This window comes from Vigna radiata, unplaced genomic scaffold (genome assembly GCF_000741045.1).
Source record: "Vigna radiata var. radiata cultivar VC1973A unplaced genomic scaffold, Vradiata_ver6 scaffold_194, whole genome shotgun sequence".
NCBI classification, from domain to species: domain Eukaryota; kingdom Viridiplantae; phylum Streptophyta; class Magnoliopsida; order Fabales; family Fabaceae; genus Vigna; species Vigna radiata.
Window position 1 is genome coordinate 47,777 of NW_014542196.1, and position 18,605 is coordinate 66,381.

An 18,605-nucleotide genomic window follows, 5' to 3' on the forward strand; every position below is an offset into this window, starting at 1 on the left:
CTTTTATGTGCTTAAGGTAATTGGAAGAAGTCTATGCATCAAAGGAAGACACTGGAAACCAAGAAAAGCAAGAAAAGCAGCATAAAATGAAGAATCAGAATTCTGTCAAATCAGGCTCGAGCGCCCCGAAAATGGGGGCGCTTGAACGCCACTGGGTCAGAGTGCCAGAAAACTGGCCATGTGCACCAACTCCTGAGCTTGTCTGTCTGACGTGCGCCTGAGCGCCCTAGTTTTGGGGGGCTTGAGCGCCAACTTTGCTGACATGGCAGATTTGCCCTATTTCACTTGGATGCACGAAGAACTTGCTATCTTTTGCTACCCAGACACATTTTCTCTGATTGAGAGCTCTTGGAGTGAGCTAGGAGTTGTGGGAACAGTCTTTCTTCTTCCTTGGGTTCTCTTCTTTCTTCCATTTCCACCATTGTTGTAAGCTTGAGCTCTCCATTCATGGAGAGCTAGTTTCATTATTATTGGGGGATTGATGTAACCACTAAACTCTTATGTAAAACATGTTGTTTTGAATGAATATATACCTCTTTCATTGATTGTTAGTGTTTAATTTCTTTTCTTAATGCTTGTTGTGAAGTTGCTACCCATGACATGATTTAGGGTTTCTTGATATTGGGAAATATTGGGTAAACCTTGACTTGGGTTAAACACCTAAAGGAAATAGTATCTAGGGATAGAACTAGGACCTTTGGATGTCTTAAAATCTCATTTCTTAATGCGGAATTAATCATTAGGTTTTCCATGGGATTGGAGTCTAATGAGAAAGTCTAGGCTCTTTCTACCAAGGGATTGAGGTTTGAGTAAATTAGTAGATTGACATTGACACATTAATGAAGAGGAAGTGATTTTCTATGCATAAGAGTGAAGTAGGTTAAATCATACCCCCAACAATATCATTCCATTGCATTTNTAATCTCTNCATTTCAAAGTGTTTGAGTGCTTAAGATCACTTTTATCATTTATGTTTTATAGTTACTTTAATTTCACTAAAACTCAAATTATGGAAACATTCTTTAGTCTAGGTTAGTTAGAAATTATACGATTGTCTAGTTTCACGAGTCTCTTGGGAAACGATTTCTGGTCTTACCGATTTATTACTTTAGACGATTTGGTACACTTGCCAAAGAGTTAACAACCATCAAAGAAAGTAATTGTGTTTCTTTGTTGATATTCACTAAAGAAAGTAAAGGTCTTTAAGATTTTTAAATTAAAAGATCTTGTGGTATACAAATGTTGTTTTCACCATTTTCATTCAAATTAGTATGTCCTTCTCATTTTGTAGAATTCAATAAGCAAATTCTTTTATAATAGCTTTTGCATTTTGTGAAAGCTTTAGAACTATGAAATCAGAGTAGTTTATTGATGTCTTCACAATATCAAATCAATATCGTCTTTTGACAACAAGAAAATTTTGTCTGTAATTTTCATAACATTTCTCAAGATTTAATTAAAAGCTTCAAAACATCATAAGTGTTTCATCCCATGTAGTCAGTTTTTTTTCATTGCAAGTTGATTAATCATAAGTGTTTAATTTACCAAAACTACAACTCTCGATGTCTATTGTTTTTCATTATGTCATCCAAACAAACTTTGTTAGAAATTCAACATAGATCAAGTTAATGTCTTTCTGATATTTTTGGTTAACATCAAACTAAGCTAATAATAATATTATAAATAACAATAATTTAATAATATATATAAAAACAATAATAGTAGAAATATTGTTATTATTATTATTGTTATTTTATAACAATAACAATGATAATAATAATATAATAATTATTATTATTATTATAATAATAGGAAAAGTAACATTTATGATAACAATATTATATAATAATAATAATAATAAATGTAATAAAAATAATAATATTAATAATTTATATATATATATATATATATTAGTTTTAATAATAATATTAATAATGTATAATAATGAGAATATGTAAAATTAGTAATAATATTAATATTTATTAATAAGAATAATACTGTTATTAAAACTAATCATAATAATATATAATAATAGTAGTAGGAATAGCAATAATAATAATAATAATGGTAATAAGAATAATACTTTTATTATTATTATTATTATTATTATTATATAATATTACTATTATTATTACATGTTATGATTATATAATATCATAGATTATTATTGTTATATAAATAAAATAACAATAATAAAAATATTATTCTTAATAATTCTACTATTTTTATTATTGATAATATGGTTATTATTATTGTTATTATAAGTTATTATTATTAATTAATAATATTATAAATAATAATAGTTTAATAACAATAACAATATATTAGTTTAATAATATTATTATTAATTTAATAATAATATTATTATTATTATGATTATTATTGTATAACAATAATAATATAGTAATGATATTAATAATAATAATATTGATAATTGTAATAATAATAAAAAAAAAAATTGTAAGAATTATATCTATAATAATAGTATTATATAATGATAGTAATATATAATATTAATATAATAATAATAATAATAATATTCTGAGTGACATTTTTGGAAATTAAAAAAGATAATGGGAATATTTATAAGTGATATTTTTATATGTCAAACTAATAGGAATATTTTAATAAATGGAATATTTGTTGGATATGAAAAGACAAAGAAACGGATAAGTGTCAAAATTAGAAGTGGTGGTAAATTGATAATTTTCTCATATATTTATTTTGATTGTCACGTGTCAGTTTTAGACTCCGCTAAATGTCAGCATAAAATAGTCACTTATCAATATTTAAATGTGTTAAAATGTCTTCTTTTAGTTAATTTTGTTACTTTAGATTTTTATTTATTTTATTTTTTGTTTTAGGTTGAAATAGTCGCGTTTTGTTATGGTTTGAAGTGTATTATTGATAGATTGTACGATGCTTTGGTTTTCATTGTGTTTGTTTTACCACCTTTCCATTCAATTCATGCAAAGCTCTCAACCCAATTGCATTTATGTTTATTTAGTGACAATTAGCAAAACATGTTTATAGCAGTAAGCTAGAGTGATAGAAAAGGAGGGAGTGATGATATTTAGCAAGTGGTTTTTGTAAGTATACAAGGAAAAAGAGAGAAAAAGATTTGATCACTATATACAGTGGACAGGTGTTTCTTCAACTACATTGCATTTCAAAATTGTCTCTAATTTACATTCATCGTACATCCTAAAGATCAACAATGTGAACATAAAATATGATCAAATGGTTAGATTTTCCTGAATGGCAATAAATGATCCTATAATCTTTCCACCCACATCTGGAAACTCATCGTGACCAGGAAGGGATCTTACCTTACCCTTTCTATCAACTTCTACAGGGTACTTGAGTAGATGCCCTTTCATCTCTGTTGCATCATTTGATGCATATTGTTTCCAGTTCATTTCACCCATTGTTCTAATCCTCCTAACACATTCAAGGCTCTCTGGTTCTGAAAAACAGTCTTCAATAGTACCTGTATGTTCTGCCCAAAGTGACATTCTATATCCATGGATCTTCATGGTATAGTTTAACAAAGGATAACACTCAGTTCAGGAAATGTGTTAATGTCACATCAATGTAAAAGTAACATACTCTGATAACTATCTTACCTGCCCAAGTGGATAAAACTGTCTTCTTGCCCAGGTATGATAAGGTTGGTATGCACCCATTGCAATCTCAGTGTCCCTTGTTCCTTCCATAGAGCGCTGGTTGATGTTGGCAGACCCCAATATGACATATTCATCATCAACTATCATGCCTTTTGAATGAACATAAATCATGAATCGTCGATTGTTTCTACTAATTGCCTGGACAAAGAGAACCACCCCACAAGTTTACAGTTACATCCATTAAAAACAGACCCTTTAAGATGCTTATAACGATAGTCAGAATATCTGTTCTAATTGTAAGACAACTTTTTACACAAACTCAAAGTTTCATGACACCTTGCAAGTAGAAAAATGTAATTGAGAAGGGAAAGCATAGCATTCATACTTGTGGACTATTTGCTGGTGGAGGATTTCCAGACACAGTGACATTCTCATACACATCTACTGCCTCCCGATTGCCAAGACAGAAGAAGTTCAAATAGTCTTGTGGAGAGAATGCTCCTTCAAGCCCAGCTTCAACCAAAGCCTTGTAAATTGTTTCATACATCATTTGCATTGTTTTGTGCTGAAATTATTAATGAAAGAAAAGAGTGTAAGAAATGCAAGAACCAAGTCCTTTAAGTTCCTATAATTAGCATTGCTTTTGGCCAATGTCAATTGGGGAATATTTTAGCAGAACAAACTTGATTGATGTCAGCTTAAAAAACAATCTTTTGTCAATATCAATTAAAAAATTCCAGACAAACTATGACAGAACATAGCATAAATCAAGATCAACCAAAGAAGATCATCAATATTAATATTTTTGAATTACTAACAATTGGTAGATATTTAAATAACTTTTTGCATTTGATTGTAATTGAAATACTTTGTCCACACGTACATTTAAAATTTAATAACTTTGAATTGTCTTATTCAAACAAAACATGTATAAAATAAATCAATTTGAAACAAGATCAGTTCAAATTCAATGTACTTTAATATCTTAGAAATTGATGAAAATTTGCTTTTTTATGATGCCGAATGGCATGGTTGATCCATGCAGCTGCTTCAATGTAACAAGAAAAGGCTCAGTAGTTGGAAAAAGCAGCTACCTGCTGTAAAGCTGAAAGAATACAAGAATAAAATGTAATACTGGTCTATGATTAAAATAGAGCTTATATGCAACTACATGCCAGGGTGAACAATTAAAAACCTAAATGAGATTTCAAACACTTCATAAAAGGAAAGCCAGAATAGAAGGCAATTCAAAAGAGTATTTCTCAAAGGCCTTTTCATTTCTACTAAACTATAAATAATTATACCATATTTTTTTAAAGCATTTTTACACTTTTTATTAAAACAGTAAGACTAGTGACTTAGCGAGGATTCTTTTAGAGTATATTCAGGAGCTAGAAGTTGCATAACTACTATCAACTTAAAGGTTGTTCCAGCTTCATAATGTTTTAGTCATTTCTTCTTTTTTCTAATGACTGAGAAATCAACAGGTCATCTGGGTGTTAAAAATCACGATTCACAGAGCAGGATTCCAGGTAGAAAATATGACAGTTCAATCAAATCCCTTTCAGATAAAAATTACTGGACTTTATCTTGTGAATTGAAGTATACCTGCCAAAATAGAATCCTTTGAGTGGCAGCACCTGTTGGAACACCCTCTGGCCACATTGGAATAACAATGTACACTGCAAATCTCTCATTTGCCCTTATCTTTGCAGCAATCTTCAGTGCAATTTCCATTGGAATTAAATTATTAGCACCTGCAAAAACACGGAAGTTTTAATGTCAAAAGGACATATTTGAAACAATCTAATCAACTTTGTTATTCCTCTTCACCCAGTCTGTGATAGAGAAAATCCACCAGGAGTGTCTAGTGGTGAGAAGTTCAAGTAATTTGCTAGAGGTTGTAGGTTCAAAACTCCTTTCCTGTGTAGCCCAAGAAAAAGAGCAACTAAAAGATACAGTTGACATGTCATGAACGTATAAAAGGAACTAAATATTGGATAACACCTTGAAAATACAGTTAGAAGAAGTTAAATATTCAATTCTTAGGCTTCAAAGGAAACCATAGGGCTTGCCGTATATTTTAGTAAGCTTTGGCTACAAACAATTTAGTGATATAGAAAAAGTATACCAGACTATGTGCTATTAATAATCGTGTAATTTCCAGAGCCTTTGATCTTATATAAAAGGCTGCAAAATAACATATCATGGATTTGAAAGGAAGTGGTCTTTTTTCTTTTAGATAATTTGTAGATCATTCAGTTTAATTAGTAAAATATAAATTATGCATAATGAATTTTCCCTTAGCATGCTTGATCCTTTTAAAAAATAATATACCATAACAGTTTATGCTCTTCAAAATCTTCAGCCCAGTAAAAGAAGGAATTCTGGAAATAAAAGGCAAACATGAGAAAGAAGAGTTTCATACCAAGATCTTTATATTGACTCCAATTATATGAAGACCCAATGAAATATTGATTCTCAATATAAATGTAATGTTGTGCAGCACGAATGGCCTTTATATATGCTGTATGTATACTCATGTCAATCAGTACATTCTTCCCACATACCAGATTCTGCATGAACACAATAATATTTAACAATCCTTTCATCACACATAAGGTGACTTAAGTTTGAATTTGAAATCTAGCATGAGAAAGAAAACTTAGAAACATTAAAACATTTCACTTACAACGCTTGATGCATCTTTTGGATCCTTCGGAAATCCCTTGACCGAATTTGAATCAATTGAACGGAATATCTGTATTCCAAAAGCAAGTATATTCAATGGTTTCCTTTAACTAGTGAAAAAAAAAATAATCTGTTTCTAGAAATTCTAAATCTCCAGTCAGTGCTAATCAACTGAGCACCTGAACATGCCATGATGCAGGATTATTATCCTCATCAAGATCAAGATCATCAGATGAACTGATAACATCTTTTATTCTGTCTAGCTTAAGTAATGCATCATCATATGAACTTGTAAACTTTTTTATCCCTTTAGGTTTCGCAGCTCTTAACCAGCGCTCCTCAAAGTTGGTCAAAACATCATAAGCTGCTGGACCATCAATTTTAGAATGTAAGTCATGCCATGGCTCCCGTGGACAACCACCAGTATTACCCTATCATTGTATAATCAACATCATCAGAATAATATGGTCTTCCAGCCACAAACTATGTTATAAAATTGGAACGTTTTTAGTTCTTAGCTACATACTTCCATTATTTTTTATTGCAAGGCTACAATAGGAGAATATCTGTCATGAATTTGAGGAAAATTTTAGATGTGTCAGAAATATGGAATAATTTACATGTTCAAAGGCCATCTATATAGCAACAACACATTATATTATAGAGTTGTCAAAGTCTATGAATTAACCCGGCTCCTCATAGGTTTGAGCTAAGTTGAATTAAAAATAACTAAATTTTGGCACGAGCCAAAATCACACTTGGCCTAGTCAGAATCCAGCTCAGCCAGAGTGAACCTGGCTCACCAACCATTGATAATTGTTTGGATGTTATCTAGAATTTTCATCTTGTCTTTGTGTTTGGAATGCATATTATGTGATATTTAGAATTATTATTTACATGTATTATTTTCTTATAACATATGTCATGGTCAATATATGCATATTAATATGATGATATTTTTGTCAAGGTTATTCCTGTAATTTGAAATTTGGTTCCAACTTTCATATTAGAAAAAAGTAGATTGAAGTAAAACAACCAAAATTAAAAATTTGCAACTTTTAAATTGAGTGAGCCAATCCATTTATCAGACTAACTCTAGCAAGCCAAATTCATCTTTCTGAAGCTCACTAATGAGTGAGCTAGGTTGCTCCACCAAATTACTCTTGGTGAACCAGGTCGGGTAGTCCATTTTGACAATTCTAATTATATGTGAAGTTCTACATATAAGGGGAAATAATTTGGTTTCTTTGTTGTAATTTGGTTTCTTCAAGAACTACAAAAAAATGGTGTTATAAAACTTTGTGGCTTTAATTTAAGCATTTACTTTTGTTGGTTACGAAATGATTGATGGAAAGAAATCTAATAATAATACAACCAAACAAAAATATACTACCGCGAAAGTAGGGTTGTGATAGTCATCCTTATGCAGTGTCTGCAGTGTCCTAAAGAGAGGATGGTAAGGATTATCATATCGCCCATCACACAAATCCAGTCCACCAATAAATGCCACAATTTTTCTTCTTTCATTTCCAGCATCAGCATCCACAATTACAGTTTTCTGATGATGTGTATATATTGTTCCAACTTCCTGATAATTAGAAAGAAAAAAATTATTTTGGAACTCTAAAACGGAAATTCTAGAAGTATGTGAACATATATATACAGAGAACCAATCCAAAGATGCAGATATAGAAACAGCTACAGAAGCTAAACCTTGTCATAAATTCTGACATTCATGACAAGAAGTTAGGCAAACTACCAAATGGAACCACTCCATCAGTAGTAGTATGTCCATCATAAAGTATAGCGAACTGGAATAGGAGGAGATTGTTTAAAATCTTTTAAGACAATGAATCAACTGTTCCAGTAAATAAAAATATTTTAACGGTAGAATCATTGTAAAAGCACCTTTTGTTTGGCCCAGCTATGTCGTTTTCCAGCAAAGCGAGGACAAAGCAGAACTTGCACAGAAGAGTGCTTGAAAAATCGTCTAGTTTCCTCGTCATGAGTTGCCATTACACCATCCTGAATGTAAAACAGAATAAGTTTGCAGAATTAAAATAAAATCATATCATAAAACTAAGATTTCAATGAAAAAACCAGAATTTGTTTAAGAGTCTTAAAATTAAAATAAATTATTCTTCATAAATCAAGCTAGAAATGTTATTAAACAAGGACAAAATAATGACTTTGCAAGATCACATTCCATATGGAAACAATCATTTAGATTAAGTCAATAGCAAGTTACCTATTGTTAGTATTACTTGAAAACAGATTAATTGTATATGGAAAAGAGAAACCACAAGTCAATATATATAAAGTCCCATATCCAACTGCAAACAGGGATTGATTAGAAGATAGCTCTGACCTATTTAGTTCCATGTCAGTCCATTGGAAAGACAAAAACAGAGCTTTTACTAAGTGGTACTGAACTATGACCAGAGTATGAAGAAAGCCGTTTCATGTCTATATTATTTCATATGAGAAATGATACATGTTACAGAAAGAAGGAACACCACAGAAAAGGAAATTATAAGTAGCATATTCTCAGAATTAACTAAGGACTACAAAATTACAAACAACAGATGAAAATAAAGTGTAGAATGAATGACAGTAATCCTTCAAAAATAACGAGATGCTCCGATTCTCCTAAACTTTAGATTCTCCTAAACTTTAGAGTGCGGCTTCGAAGATGAATAGTGAACTCACTTGCCCTTGTTAAATATACAATCAACTCTTGAACAATTTTTACGTTCTTAAGTTTCTATTCACAATAACCAACATCAATCCATTTTTTTCCATCATTAGTTTCAAAGCTGTCACTTGTCACAACGAACAAAATTCCAAAAGAAATAGAATGACTTAATTATGATAATAATATGCAGCAAAAACTTCCACATGCAGACATTTGCAAACCATGTTCTACATTGGATATCAATTTCAAATTAATCCATTTGTAACACATACTTTCCTGTTCAACTGACATGGAATGACTGCACACAATAAACCAAACACACCTAATCCTCCCCAAAACAGAAATACAGTAATGGGCAACATAAAAAACATCACAAACCATTTTGTAACCAAGAATGCTTCTTGATGTAGGGTCATCCCATACAAGTAGAAGCACTCTGACTCCCTCCGATGACTTAGTCCTAAGAAGTTCACCCAGGGTGGAATCCGTTGCATTGTCAGCATCCCTTACCAACCTAACTTTGTGCCACACAGACCACCCCGTAATGTAAACCAATCTCTGAGCTGCACGTATGGCTTCAAAGATGTCATTCCAACACTTTCCGTGATTGTAATGCAAGCCATGGTTAAGCTTAACGTTAGGTAGAGAACCACTTGGGACATGAGCATCTTGATAAAGATTTACCATTCCACCTTTCCTCAATGGAAAATACGTGCCAGGAACCCCATGATATTCAGGACCACCTCCAACTCCTTGATGATAAGTAATAAGTTTCTCTATTGGAATGTATTGAATGGATAATCTCAAGATAGCACCTGGCTTACATGGCTTCCCACTGCTATTCAGAATAGGGTAGCTCCCATGTATCTTTTCCCCTGAGTATATCTTTTCAGCTGGAATTGCCACAACACCAATGAGCTGCGAACCCACCACATCACTGTCCTTCACAACAAAATGAACTTCAGCTACATGATGTGCAACAGGAACATAGAAATGTTGCTCCCACACAGGGTTTTCACTATTGCTAATCACAAAAGTCCTCCCAATAACAGCATTAGACACAGAAACTGTTACATAAGGATCACTGGTAATCTTCCGGTTCACCGTTCCATCCACCTTGTTGACATTTACAGGCAACTTCCCAAACACGTCTCCCAAAGTCTTGTGGAACATGTCCATGTTTGGAAGGTGTTTGGCTCGATGAACCCAAATATCTAAATTCCCATGCAGGAGCAGAACTGGCAGAGACGCTTTGTTCTGGACTGGGACAATCTGCAAGCTGTGAGCACCCATTGAGTCATCAGATTGAACAGAAGGTCTAGTAGGGTCCTCTTTATCCAAATCTGAGGGGGAGTAGACAGAGAATCCATAAAACTCATCTCTAATGTAATTTGAAATTGAAGGGGAACGAGTCAACAATGGAAGTGTATTTGTGGTTTCAGACAGCCTGACAATGCTCATGCGATCATCCAAAGGAGGGTAAATAGAAACAGCAGGAGGCTTATAACTATCACTACTTTGAGGTACTTCACCTCCTGTGTTACTCCATTCTGGAGGATCTTGGTGAGGGTAAGGATAAGTGTTGGGCGATTGAGGCATAGAAAATGCAAAGGAATCATGAGGTGGTGGTGGAGGATGAAGAGGAGGAGGGTATGTGTGGCTAGAATAGGGTGCTGAGGGTGATAGAGAAGGTGGGGGGTATGAGTAGTTGAAGGTATCTGGAGCATTTGGTGGATATGGATATGGATATGGTGGTGGTGCATATGGATCAGGAGGAGGGTATGGAGGGGTGTTGCCAGGGTACAAATAAGGGTTTGGATACCCATATGGAGGTTGTGAAGACCCAGAATTGTCCATTGATGTTGAATTATAGGTTTAACTTCAAGATTTGATCTTTCATTCAAAAGAGTCACACCCCAGATGAATTTAGCACAAGGGGAATCGATTGCACACAGACGACACAAGAAAACATTGAAAAGAAATGCTGATTTGAAACTGATCGCCTGAAGAATTATTGGGAAATTTTTGGATTATGTTGTCAATACAAATAAAAGGTGCAACAGAGAATTAAGGAAGTTCGTGAAAAACAATAATTGTTTGAGGAAAGAGAGGGAAAGGTTTATGATTTCCAAGGTTCGACGAGGAAGAAGAAGATGCATTACATTACATTACATTGCATTGCACGGTATTGAAATGGATCTCTCTCAGCTTGGTCCCACTGATAACTTCTATCAAGTTAAGTTAAGGAATGATTTTTCTCTCTCTTATTTTTTCTTTGTTATATTAATTGAGAATAATAACTTTAATGTCTCCAAAATCAAAATATATTTTTAATTGAAATAAATGATTAAAAAAATTAAAAATCTAAAATAAAATCCCATTTCTTAATTTCGGTATGAAAAACCTAAACATCAAAGAGATTATACAATTATTTTTCGTTTCCAATCAATTATTTAAACTTGATAAATGTTAATTTAAATTTTAATATCTACTTTGGATTGACTTCAAGTATAAATTAAAATTTAAACTAAACGAATACTAGTTCAATAAAATTTATTTCATAAAATAAAGAAAATTTATCTTAAGCTTAAAATCAGTTTTGTATTAATATATTTAAAATGTGAGAACTAGACATAAAAGCATTTAGCATATATGTGTAACAATAAAGACGATAAAAAGTTTAGTTTTAGTTAAAATTAAATGTCTTTAATAAATCTTAGCTACATCTAAAATACAATCAGTTTTTAAATTTAAAATTTATCCTACTATTATTTTAGTTAATTTTTCTCTTAATATAAACTTTTCAAATAATATGTTGTTTAATAAAAAATAATAAACTATAAAATAAATAAAGTTAGCTTTGATGCTTTTAAAAAAGGAATTAAAATATTATCTGAGCGGTCCTTTACCCAAAGACAAGAAAGAAAATAATGATTGGGGATTTTGGAATGTTTGAAAGTAGCAAACAAAAAATATCTGTGTAATATTTGTTGACATGTAAAAAGTCAAAAGTTCAGAAGTATTAGCAACGGAAATAACGTCCGTTATAGAAAACATAAACTATTTGTGTCTCAAACCGTCATAAATACTCCCATGTGTTACCATTAACCAATCTTTGATGGTATCTATGGTGATGAAAGTTTCTTAATAGATTTTATTTTGTTCATTTGAAATTGAAATTGAAAAATGTGTTTGTATATATGGTTTAGTTATTATATATAAAATTGTTTTTGGAGAAAAGTAATTTTTAGTTAAGTTTTTTTTTATACAACTATTTCTAAAGTAAAGTAAAAAAGATTCACTACATTAAAATATCCTTTTTTTAGATTATTTATTGCGATAAAAAATTAATTGTTCTTCTTAATAGTATTTTTAGCAATTAAATAAGATATAACTATTCCCTTGTATCAAATATTTCAGTAGAATGTCCTCCTTGTGTATTTCTTACTTAAAACCAATTTTTAAATTAAAATTAAAACTGAAAGTAAAATTTATTTGTTAGTTATTAAAATTTAAAAACTTTTAAATTAAAAGGTTTTTTTAAAGAGCTTGTTTAGATGTTTGATATAAATTGTATTTAAAAAAGATGAAGATTAACATTTTAAGTTATATTTTAAATATAAATTAAGTTTCGTTTATTTTATTTCATTTTATAAATTCCGTTATCTCTTTGAAATAATTGTCATCACATTTTCTTTACTTTTTTAACTTTTAATTTTTAATTTTTTTTATTTATAGAGAAGATAATAGAAATTACAATAATCTCATTTTTGTCATATTTTTTTAAAACATATTTTCCTTTCTTTTAAAGTTTAATTTTTTTATTTTTTAATTTGTTAGACATACATATGTAAAATATAAACTAGTTACATAAATTCTTTCTGGTTTGCCTAATTCGATTTATTTTTTTTTCTTTAGAAAAATATCAAATTAGTAGCGTTTTAGGTGTAGGGTCAATTATTTTCATAGAACACATCTTTACGTTTAACTCCACACTTACTCAAGTAAATTTATACGTTCATGGTCAAAGTCTTTTCTTGTCAATACTTCAAATTGTTCGGGGTTACTTGTCAAAAATACTCTGATGTTTAAGTCAGTAATAAATTTGAAGGACAATCAGAGTAAAGTCTTAAATTCACAATAAATGTGATATCTTACCTCTTACCTTTGACTTCTATTTATAGTTTTTAAAATGGGTCTAGGATTAACAAAACTCAAACCACGACTCAATCTCAGCCTATTATATGCTAATTAAGACTTACTCTTAATCTTGACTTGCAGCAGTTCTTTAGGGATGTTTACTGTTAAGATTGTTCGTGCGATTCTTACCCACGTCTGACCGCTCGACCCTTGTCTTCTTTGTCTAAATTCACAGGTTCAAACATGTGTGACTGGTCGCCAATTCTCAGTGGCTCTTTTCGCCCTAGTTACGTGGTCGTTTGACCATATAATACATAGACCCCCTAAACCCTAGGCAACTGACGTTGGGATTTGGTATGTAGAGTTAGGGGCAGTTATCTTCTTACGTGATTTGGGGGAACGACCGTACAATGTCATTTTGAAATGGTAGTCATGGCGGAAAATACGTGTCATTTCACCGTGTCATGTGCTTCGCAAAAGCGACAGGATCACGTTATCTGGACCGTTGAGTGCAGATCGACAATGGTGATGATCCCTTGGAGATTATTCAAGATTTTTCCTATAAATAGAGGGAACGTAGCTTGTCATTTTCACCAATTCCTCCTTATTTGTTATGCCTAGTGTATAACTTTCTTCGTTTTCTTTATGGTAATAATAATGAGCACCGTTAAACTTTGTTCGTTTGAGGAGTAATCGGGGAGAGATGGCGGGGGGTTCGTTGGCAAAGGTGGTCGACCTTCGTCTCCAAGCTTCGTGTCTTCATCTTACTTTTAGACAACCGAGCAGGAAAGTAGCTCGGCTAGTCTCTCGCCATTATATATACTAATAGGGTTATTTGAGGGACTACGATCGATCTCCACGTTGGAGGAGTAGAGGTGGATGGTCAAAACGAGGGGGAAGAGCTTGATTGGGTTTGACGGTCATTTCTGGTTATGACAGGGCTGCCCACAAGGTGGGACTGTATACGACGTGCTTCTGCATGAAGAGACACCTAGAGGAATGGGCCGACAGACATGCATTGTGCGGGATGTGGAGGAGGCCGCATTGATCTGGCTGGCAGTTTGTAAGGGAAACGAGATAATGTATCATGGGAAGAGAGGTAGTGTCGAGAACTTCTTCTTCGTATACACTTACCTCTTTTCCCAGAAGCTCATTTGTGTTCCTTTTATCAACTTTTAGGTTGTCGTGCTAAGTGAGTTGAATGTCGCCCCAACCTAGTTGCACCTAAACTGTTGGGCTAATATGTAGGCCTTCGTGGTAGTATGTTTCGCCTTGGGTATAACCCCTCCGGCCCCCATCTTCCTCCACTTCTTCAACGTTTTCCCGATCACCAAATGAGGATGAGTATCCTTCATCTCTGTAGAGAATAAGTGGTTATTTAAGCCTTTTGTAGATTCTTTTAAGGGGTTTAAGACTAAATATTTCAAGGTAGTAATAAAGGAGTCAGACTGTTCAGAGTTCTTCGACGAAGCTAGCCACCTGCGATTCCCTTTCTATTGGACAAGGAGTCCTCGCAAGATGGCCTCCTGGCCTGTTAGCTCCATGAATTCGGTTGAGGTTAAAGCAGTCAGCGTTAGCAACAGTTTGCCTCGCCGCCTCTCTGCCCGTGCCCTCATTGAGTGCCTTGGTTACGAGGAATTCTATGAACAAGCGTTCGATATGGTAACTTCCTTTTATTATTTTACTTCGTGATTTGGTCTTAAATTGATTAAGTTTGTTTCTTCATTTCAGAAATCATGTTTGCTCCCGACCCAAAGAAAAATGCCTTCCTTTTCAAGCTAGAAAGACGACGGGCATTGAACCTTTCAAGGCTCGAGGCCCTCGTTCGACTGCGTCTAGCCAGGCGGCTCAACCTACAAAAATTCGTCTATCCCCTCTTTAGATGGTGCCTAGGACTGAAACTCTTCAACTGACCCAAGAGGTCGACCTTGACCAACCTTCTCCAACTGTTGTCGTTGCTTCTCCGGTTAACATATTTTGTTGATAAAAGGGGTGTCGAGGAGGTCCAAGCAGAATTGGTTGAAGAGAAAACGATCTTTGATCTGTGCACTCAACTAGAGGAACTGATCACTGCCCACGAGTGGTGTGAGAACAATCAATTTGATCTTCTGTCTAAGTTAGGTGAAGGCTTGATTGCTAAGATGGAGGAGGCAGATAGCCAACTTGCTGAACTGAGTGCCTCTATCGTGACCGAGCACGAGGAAGGTTTTAACAAGGTCCTTCGTCAGACAACTTTCATCTTGGGCGTCGATACGACTGCCAAAGGGTTTAACATTATGAAGGACATCTATAAGGAATACTTAGTCTCATTGGAAGAGATGTCGAACAATCTTGAGTGAATGACGCTGTGATAGTCGAGACAAACGATCGAGAAAGTTTTACTATACAATACAAGTTATGTGGACCATAAAGTACAAGTAGACAGATCGATTTGACCACTCGAAGAACTTAGTTCGACTCATAAAATGAGAAAAAAAGAAAAAAAAAGTTTTAATTAAAAAAAAATTATAACACGAAATGTTCAATCAACTTTTCTTTTTCAAATATAAAAAATTAAATTTTAAATATATCATTAAACATATAAACAATAATTAATAAAAACATGAAAACTTCACTTTAAAACAATTTTAGTATTGAGATGTGTTTTCTCGTCTTAACTTTTGGTTTAAACCTGTCTATTTCAACTTTTGACATGTGTTTATCCATAACGATCCGGTACAACCTTTGTGTCATATCGGGCAACTCGACTCAACCACTTTTTTCATAATCACAAGAGGGTTATTGCAAATGCCATGTGCAATCTTTGTGTCACAAATCCTAAATTTGGTGCAGTCATATGCAACCTTGTATTCCCATAATGGGTGATTATATTTGCTGTCTTTCTCACTTGGTCTACTAAATGACATGTAACAGTAAAGTGGTGTTTTGGAAGATTTAAAGGGCTTGAAAGCATCAACTTTTGGTCTTATAATTTTTTAGATTTTTTAGTTTTGCTTATGAAAGATCTTCATCTTTCATGAGATCAGGTATTATTTTTTTTTTCTTGTACTTTTTCATTTTAATATGTTGTTAGTTTTGTTATTATACTTTTCTTTATTTCTTTTCTTTTTTCCTTCTTATATTTTGGTAGAGTATAAAGAACTCTGTAAAGTATGAGAGAGTATGATGAACAATAAAAGAATTCAGATGAGTATGAGGAGTGGTAATTGGAGCATGGGAGAGTTTGATGAAGCTATCTATAAACTCTAAAATACTACATAAGTTTTTCTCTAAATTTTTTAAGACCTTTACTTATTCCATCAAATAATCTCAACACTTCACTTATTTTACTAACTTAATCCATTTATGTAAATATATTAGATATTACATATTAGATATATATTACATTTATATAATCACATTACCAGATTACGTTTATATATTACATATACATTTACTACACATGTGGTAGGATTTAGTCACATCATAAAACAAAAGACAAATAATTCTTACCGGTCTTATTAATCATGAATTTGAAAAATAAGCCTAATAAATAAATAAAGCTCATATCTTCAAACTACTAAAAAAAAAAGCTTCCAGCAAACTATCACCATAGCTCATATTAATTTCAAATATTATCATTGATAAAACTATTCAATCCACAGGTTAAAAATAGCAAGGGCATGATACCTAAAGTTCAAAAGTGTCAAAGATACATGTTAACAATAAAACCTTATTCACATTATTAATTGATTTCTTTTAAAAATACGGCTTTTATTCACTTGATTTTGAAAAAAGAACATTATTGTTCTATTTATCATTTATTTTATAATGAATATTATACTATACTGGACATAAAAGTGTGTTTTGCAATTTCTATATCTTAGTCCAATAGAAAATCTTAATAATAAATGTTAAATATAGTGAAAAATTATACTTGAGATTAATCTTTCTTGTTTTAAATACACGTTCTCTATTTATAATAGAAGAAATATGAACTAAACCCAAAATACAAATAAGAAATAATAACAAACTAACTAAAGATAAAAGATAAAGATAAAGATAAATATAAAATAAAGATAATATATCTAACACTCCCCTCAAGCTGGTGCATACAAATGGTATGTACCAAGCTTGTTACTAAAATAATCCATAAAGACTTGATGAAAATATCTGTTTCTGCACTTGAGAGACACCAAATTGCTAATGATTTGCAAGACGACATAGAAGACGAAATACCAATCCAAAAGACTCCCCCTGAGCAACAAATTTGAGAGGTTGCTCCATGTAAATCTCTTATTGCAAATCGCCCTTGAGAAATATTGTTGTAGAGCCACCATGACTATAAATAAACTAACAACAAACCATCTTTTCCATGGGAAAAAGCATATATGGACGGGTCAAACGCAACGATGATAAAAGAGAGGACAAAAGAGACAGTAGCGGAAGAAGCCATGGATAAACATGACAAAGAAACTATAAAAAATAAAAATTCTCCCTTTTCGGTGCAATTCAAAATGTGAAGTAAGTCTTCGTATTCTATTGGTAAATTTGAATATTTGAAATTCAACCAATCCCGGTTTTTTTCCTTTTTTTCTTGTGAAATAACAGGTATAAATGACTTTTTTACCATAAAAAAAATAAAAGCACCTAAAAAAGGGAAAAGACCAAAAAAGAAAAAAGAGCAACATCGATGTTCTAAATAACTACCAAACATGTCATAATTCACGACGACCCAAAATATAAATAAGAAATAATAACAAACTAAATAAAGATAAAAGATAAATATAAAATAAAGATAATATATCTAACAATAAAGATAAGTTTGTTATAGCAAGAATGAAAAGAAAAATATTATGTTTCGAAAGGAGGGCAAGATCTAAAGGACAACTACAGTAGACAACATCAATATCTACATAGGAAGACACTTAGTCCACCACTTTCTGACATAACATTTGTAGTCCTTAACTAAGATTCTTGACAAAGAGTTTATCTAGAGACAATCATATTGAATAAGCATTTGATCGTCACAATATTCTCAAAAGTATAAATGTTTCACACAATATTTCATATTGGAAAACCTAGTGAATAAGTTTGATTCCGCATTCAGAACCTTAACAAAGCATATGTTTGTAAAAATTTAGTGATGAAGCAGAAGATACTTGATGATTTTTCTTTAACATATGTCATATTTGTTAGAAGTGGCTTTTAGGCCTAACTCAACCCCACAAAATCGGCTTCTAATATGGTATCATAGCCATGGTTAAAGCCTATCCTAGCGAGTTCTAAGTGGGCATTTCTCTTTCTATTCCACCCGTTGTCGGGCCGCTATTGGACCACCCAATTTCTACTATCACGCACGAGATGTCTATACCTCGGCGTGAAGGGGTGTGTTGGAAGTCCCACATCGACTAGAGATAAGGCCAAATTATAATATATAAGTGAGGTGCAAACCTCACCTTACAAGCCGGTTT

At 32.4% G+C, this 18,605-nt stretch overlaps 1 protein-coding gene across 1 annotated transcript; it reads right to left on the reverse strand.

Moving 5' to 3' along the window:
• Window positions 1-3,133: 3,133 nt before the first annotated feature.
• Window positions 3,134-11,233, reverse strand: LOC106779380 (phospholipase D gamma 1). The gene is made up of 10 exons (XM_014667473.2): window positions 9,391-11,233; window positions 8,226-8,342; window positions 7,711-7,905; window positions 6,497-6,748; window positions 6,319-6,387; window positions 6,055-6,202; window positions 5,235-5,383; window positions 4,012-4,191; window positions 3,627-3,824; window positions 3,134-3,530 (listed from the first exon to the last, which is right to left on the reverse strand). Exons 1-10 carry the CDS (start codon window positions 10,867-10,869, stop codon window positions 3,237-3,239), a joined length of 3,081 nt encoding a protein of 1,026 aa, XP_014522959.1. The 5' UTR covers window positions 10,870-11,233; the 3' UTR covers window positions 3,134-3,236.
• Between the last annotated feature and the right edge of the window lie 7,372 nt (window positions 11,234-18,605).

Excerpts from the sequence above, each read along its gene's own strand:
- LOC106779380 (XM_014667473.2), bottom strand. The coding sequence starts at position 10,869 with ATGGACAATTCTGGGTCTTCACAACCTCCATATGGGTATCCAAACCCT. Across the intron at positions 7,906-8,225 it reads ATAGCTGGGCCAAACAAAAG|GAAGTTGGAACAATATATAC; the intron begins GTGCTTTTACAA and ends TCTAATTATCAG. Across the intron at positions 6,203-6,318 it reads CAAAAGATGCATCAAGCGTT|AATCTGGTATGTGGGAAGAA; the intron begins GTAAGTGAAATG and ends GTGTTCATGCAG.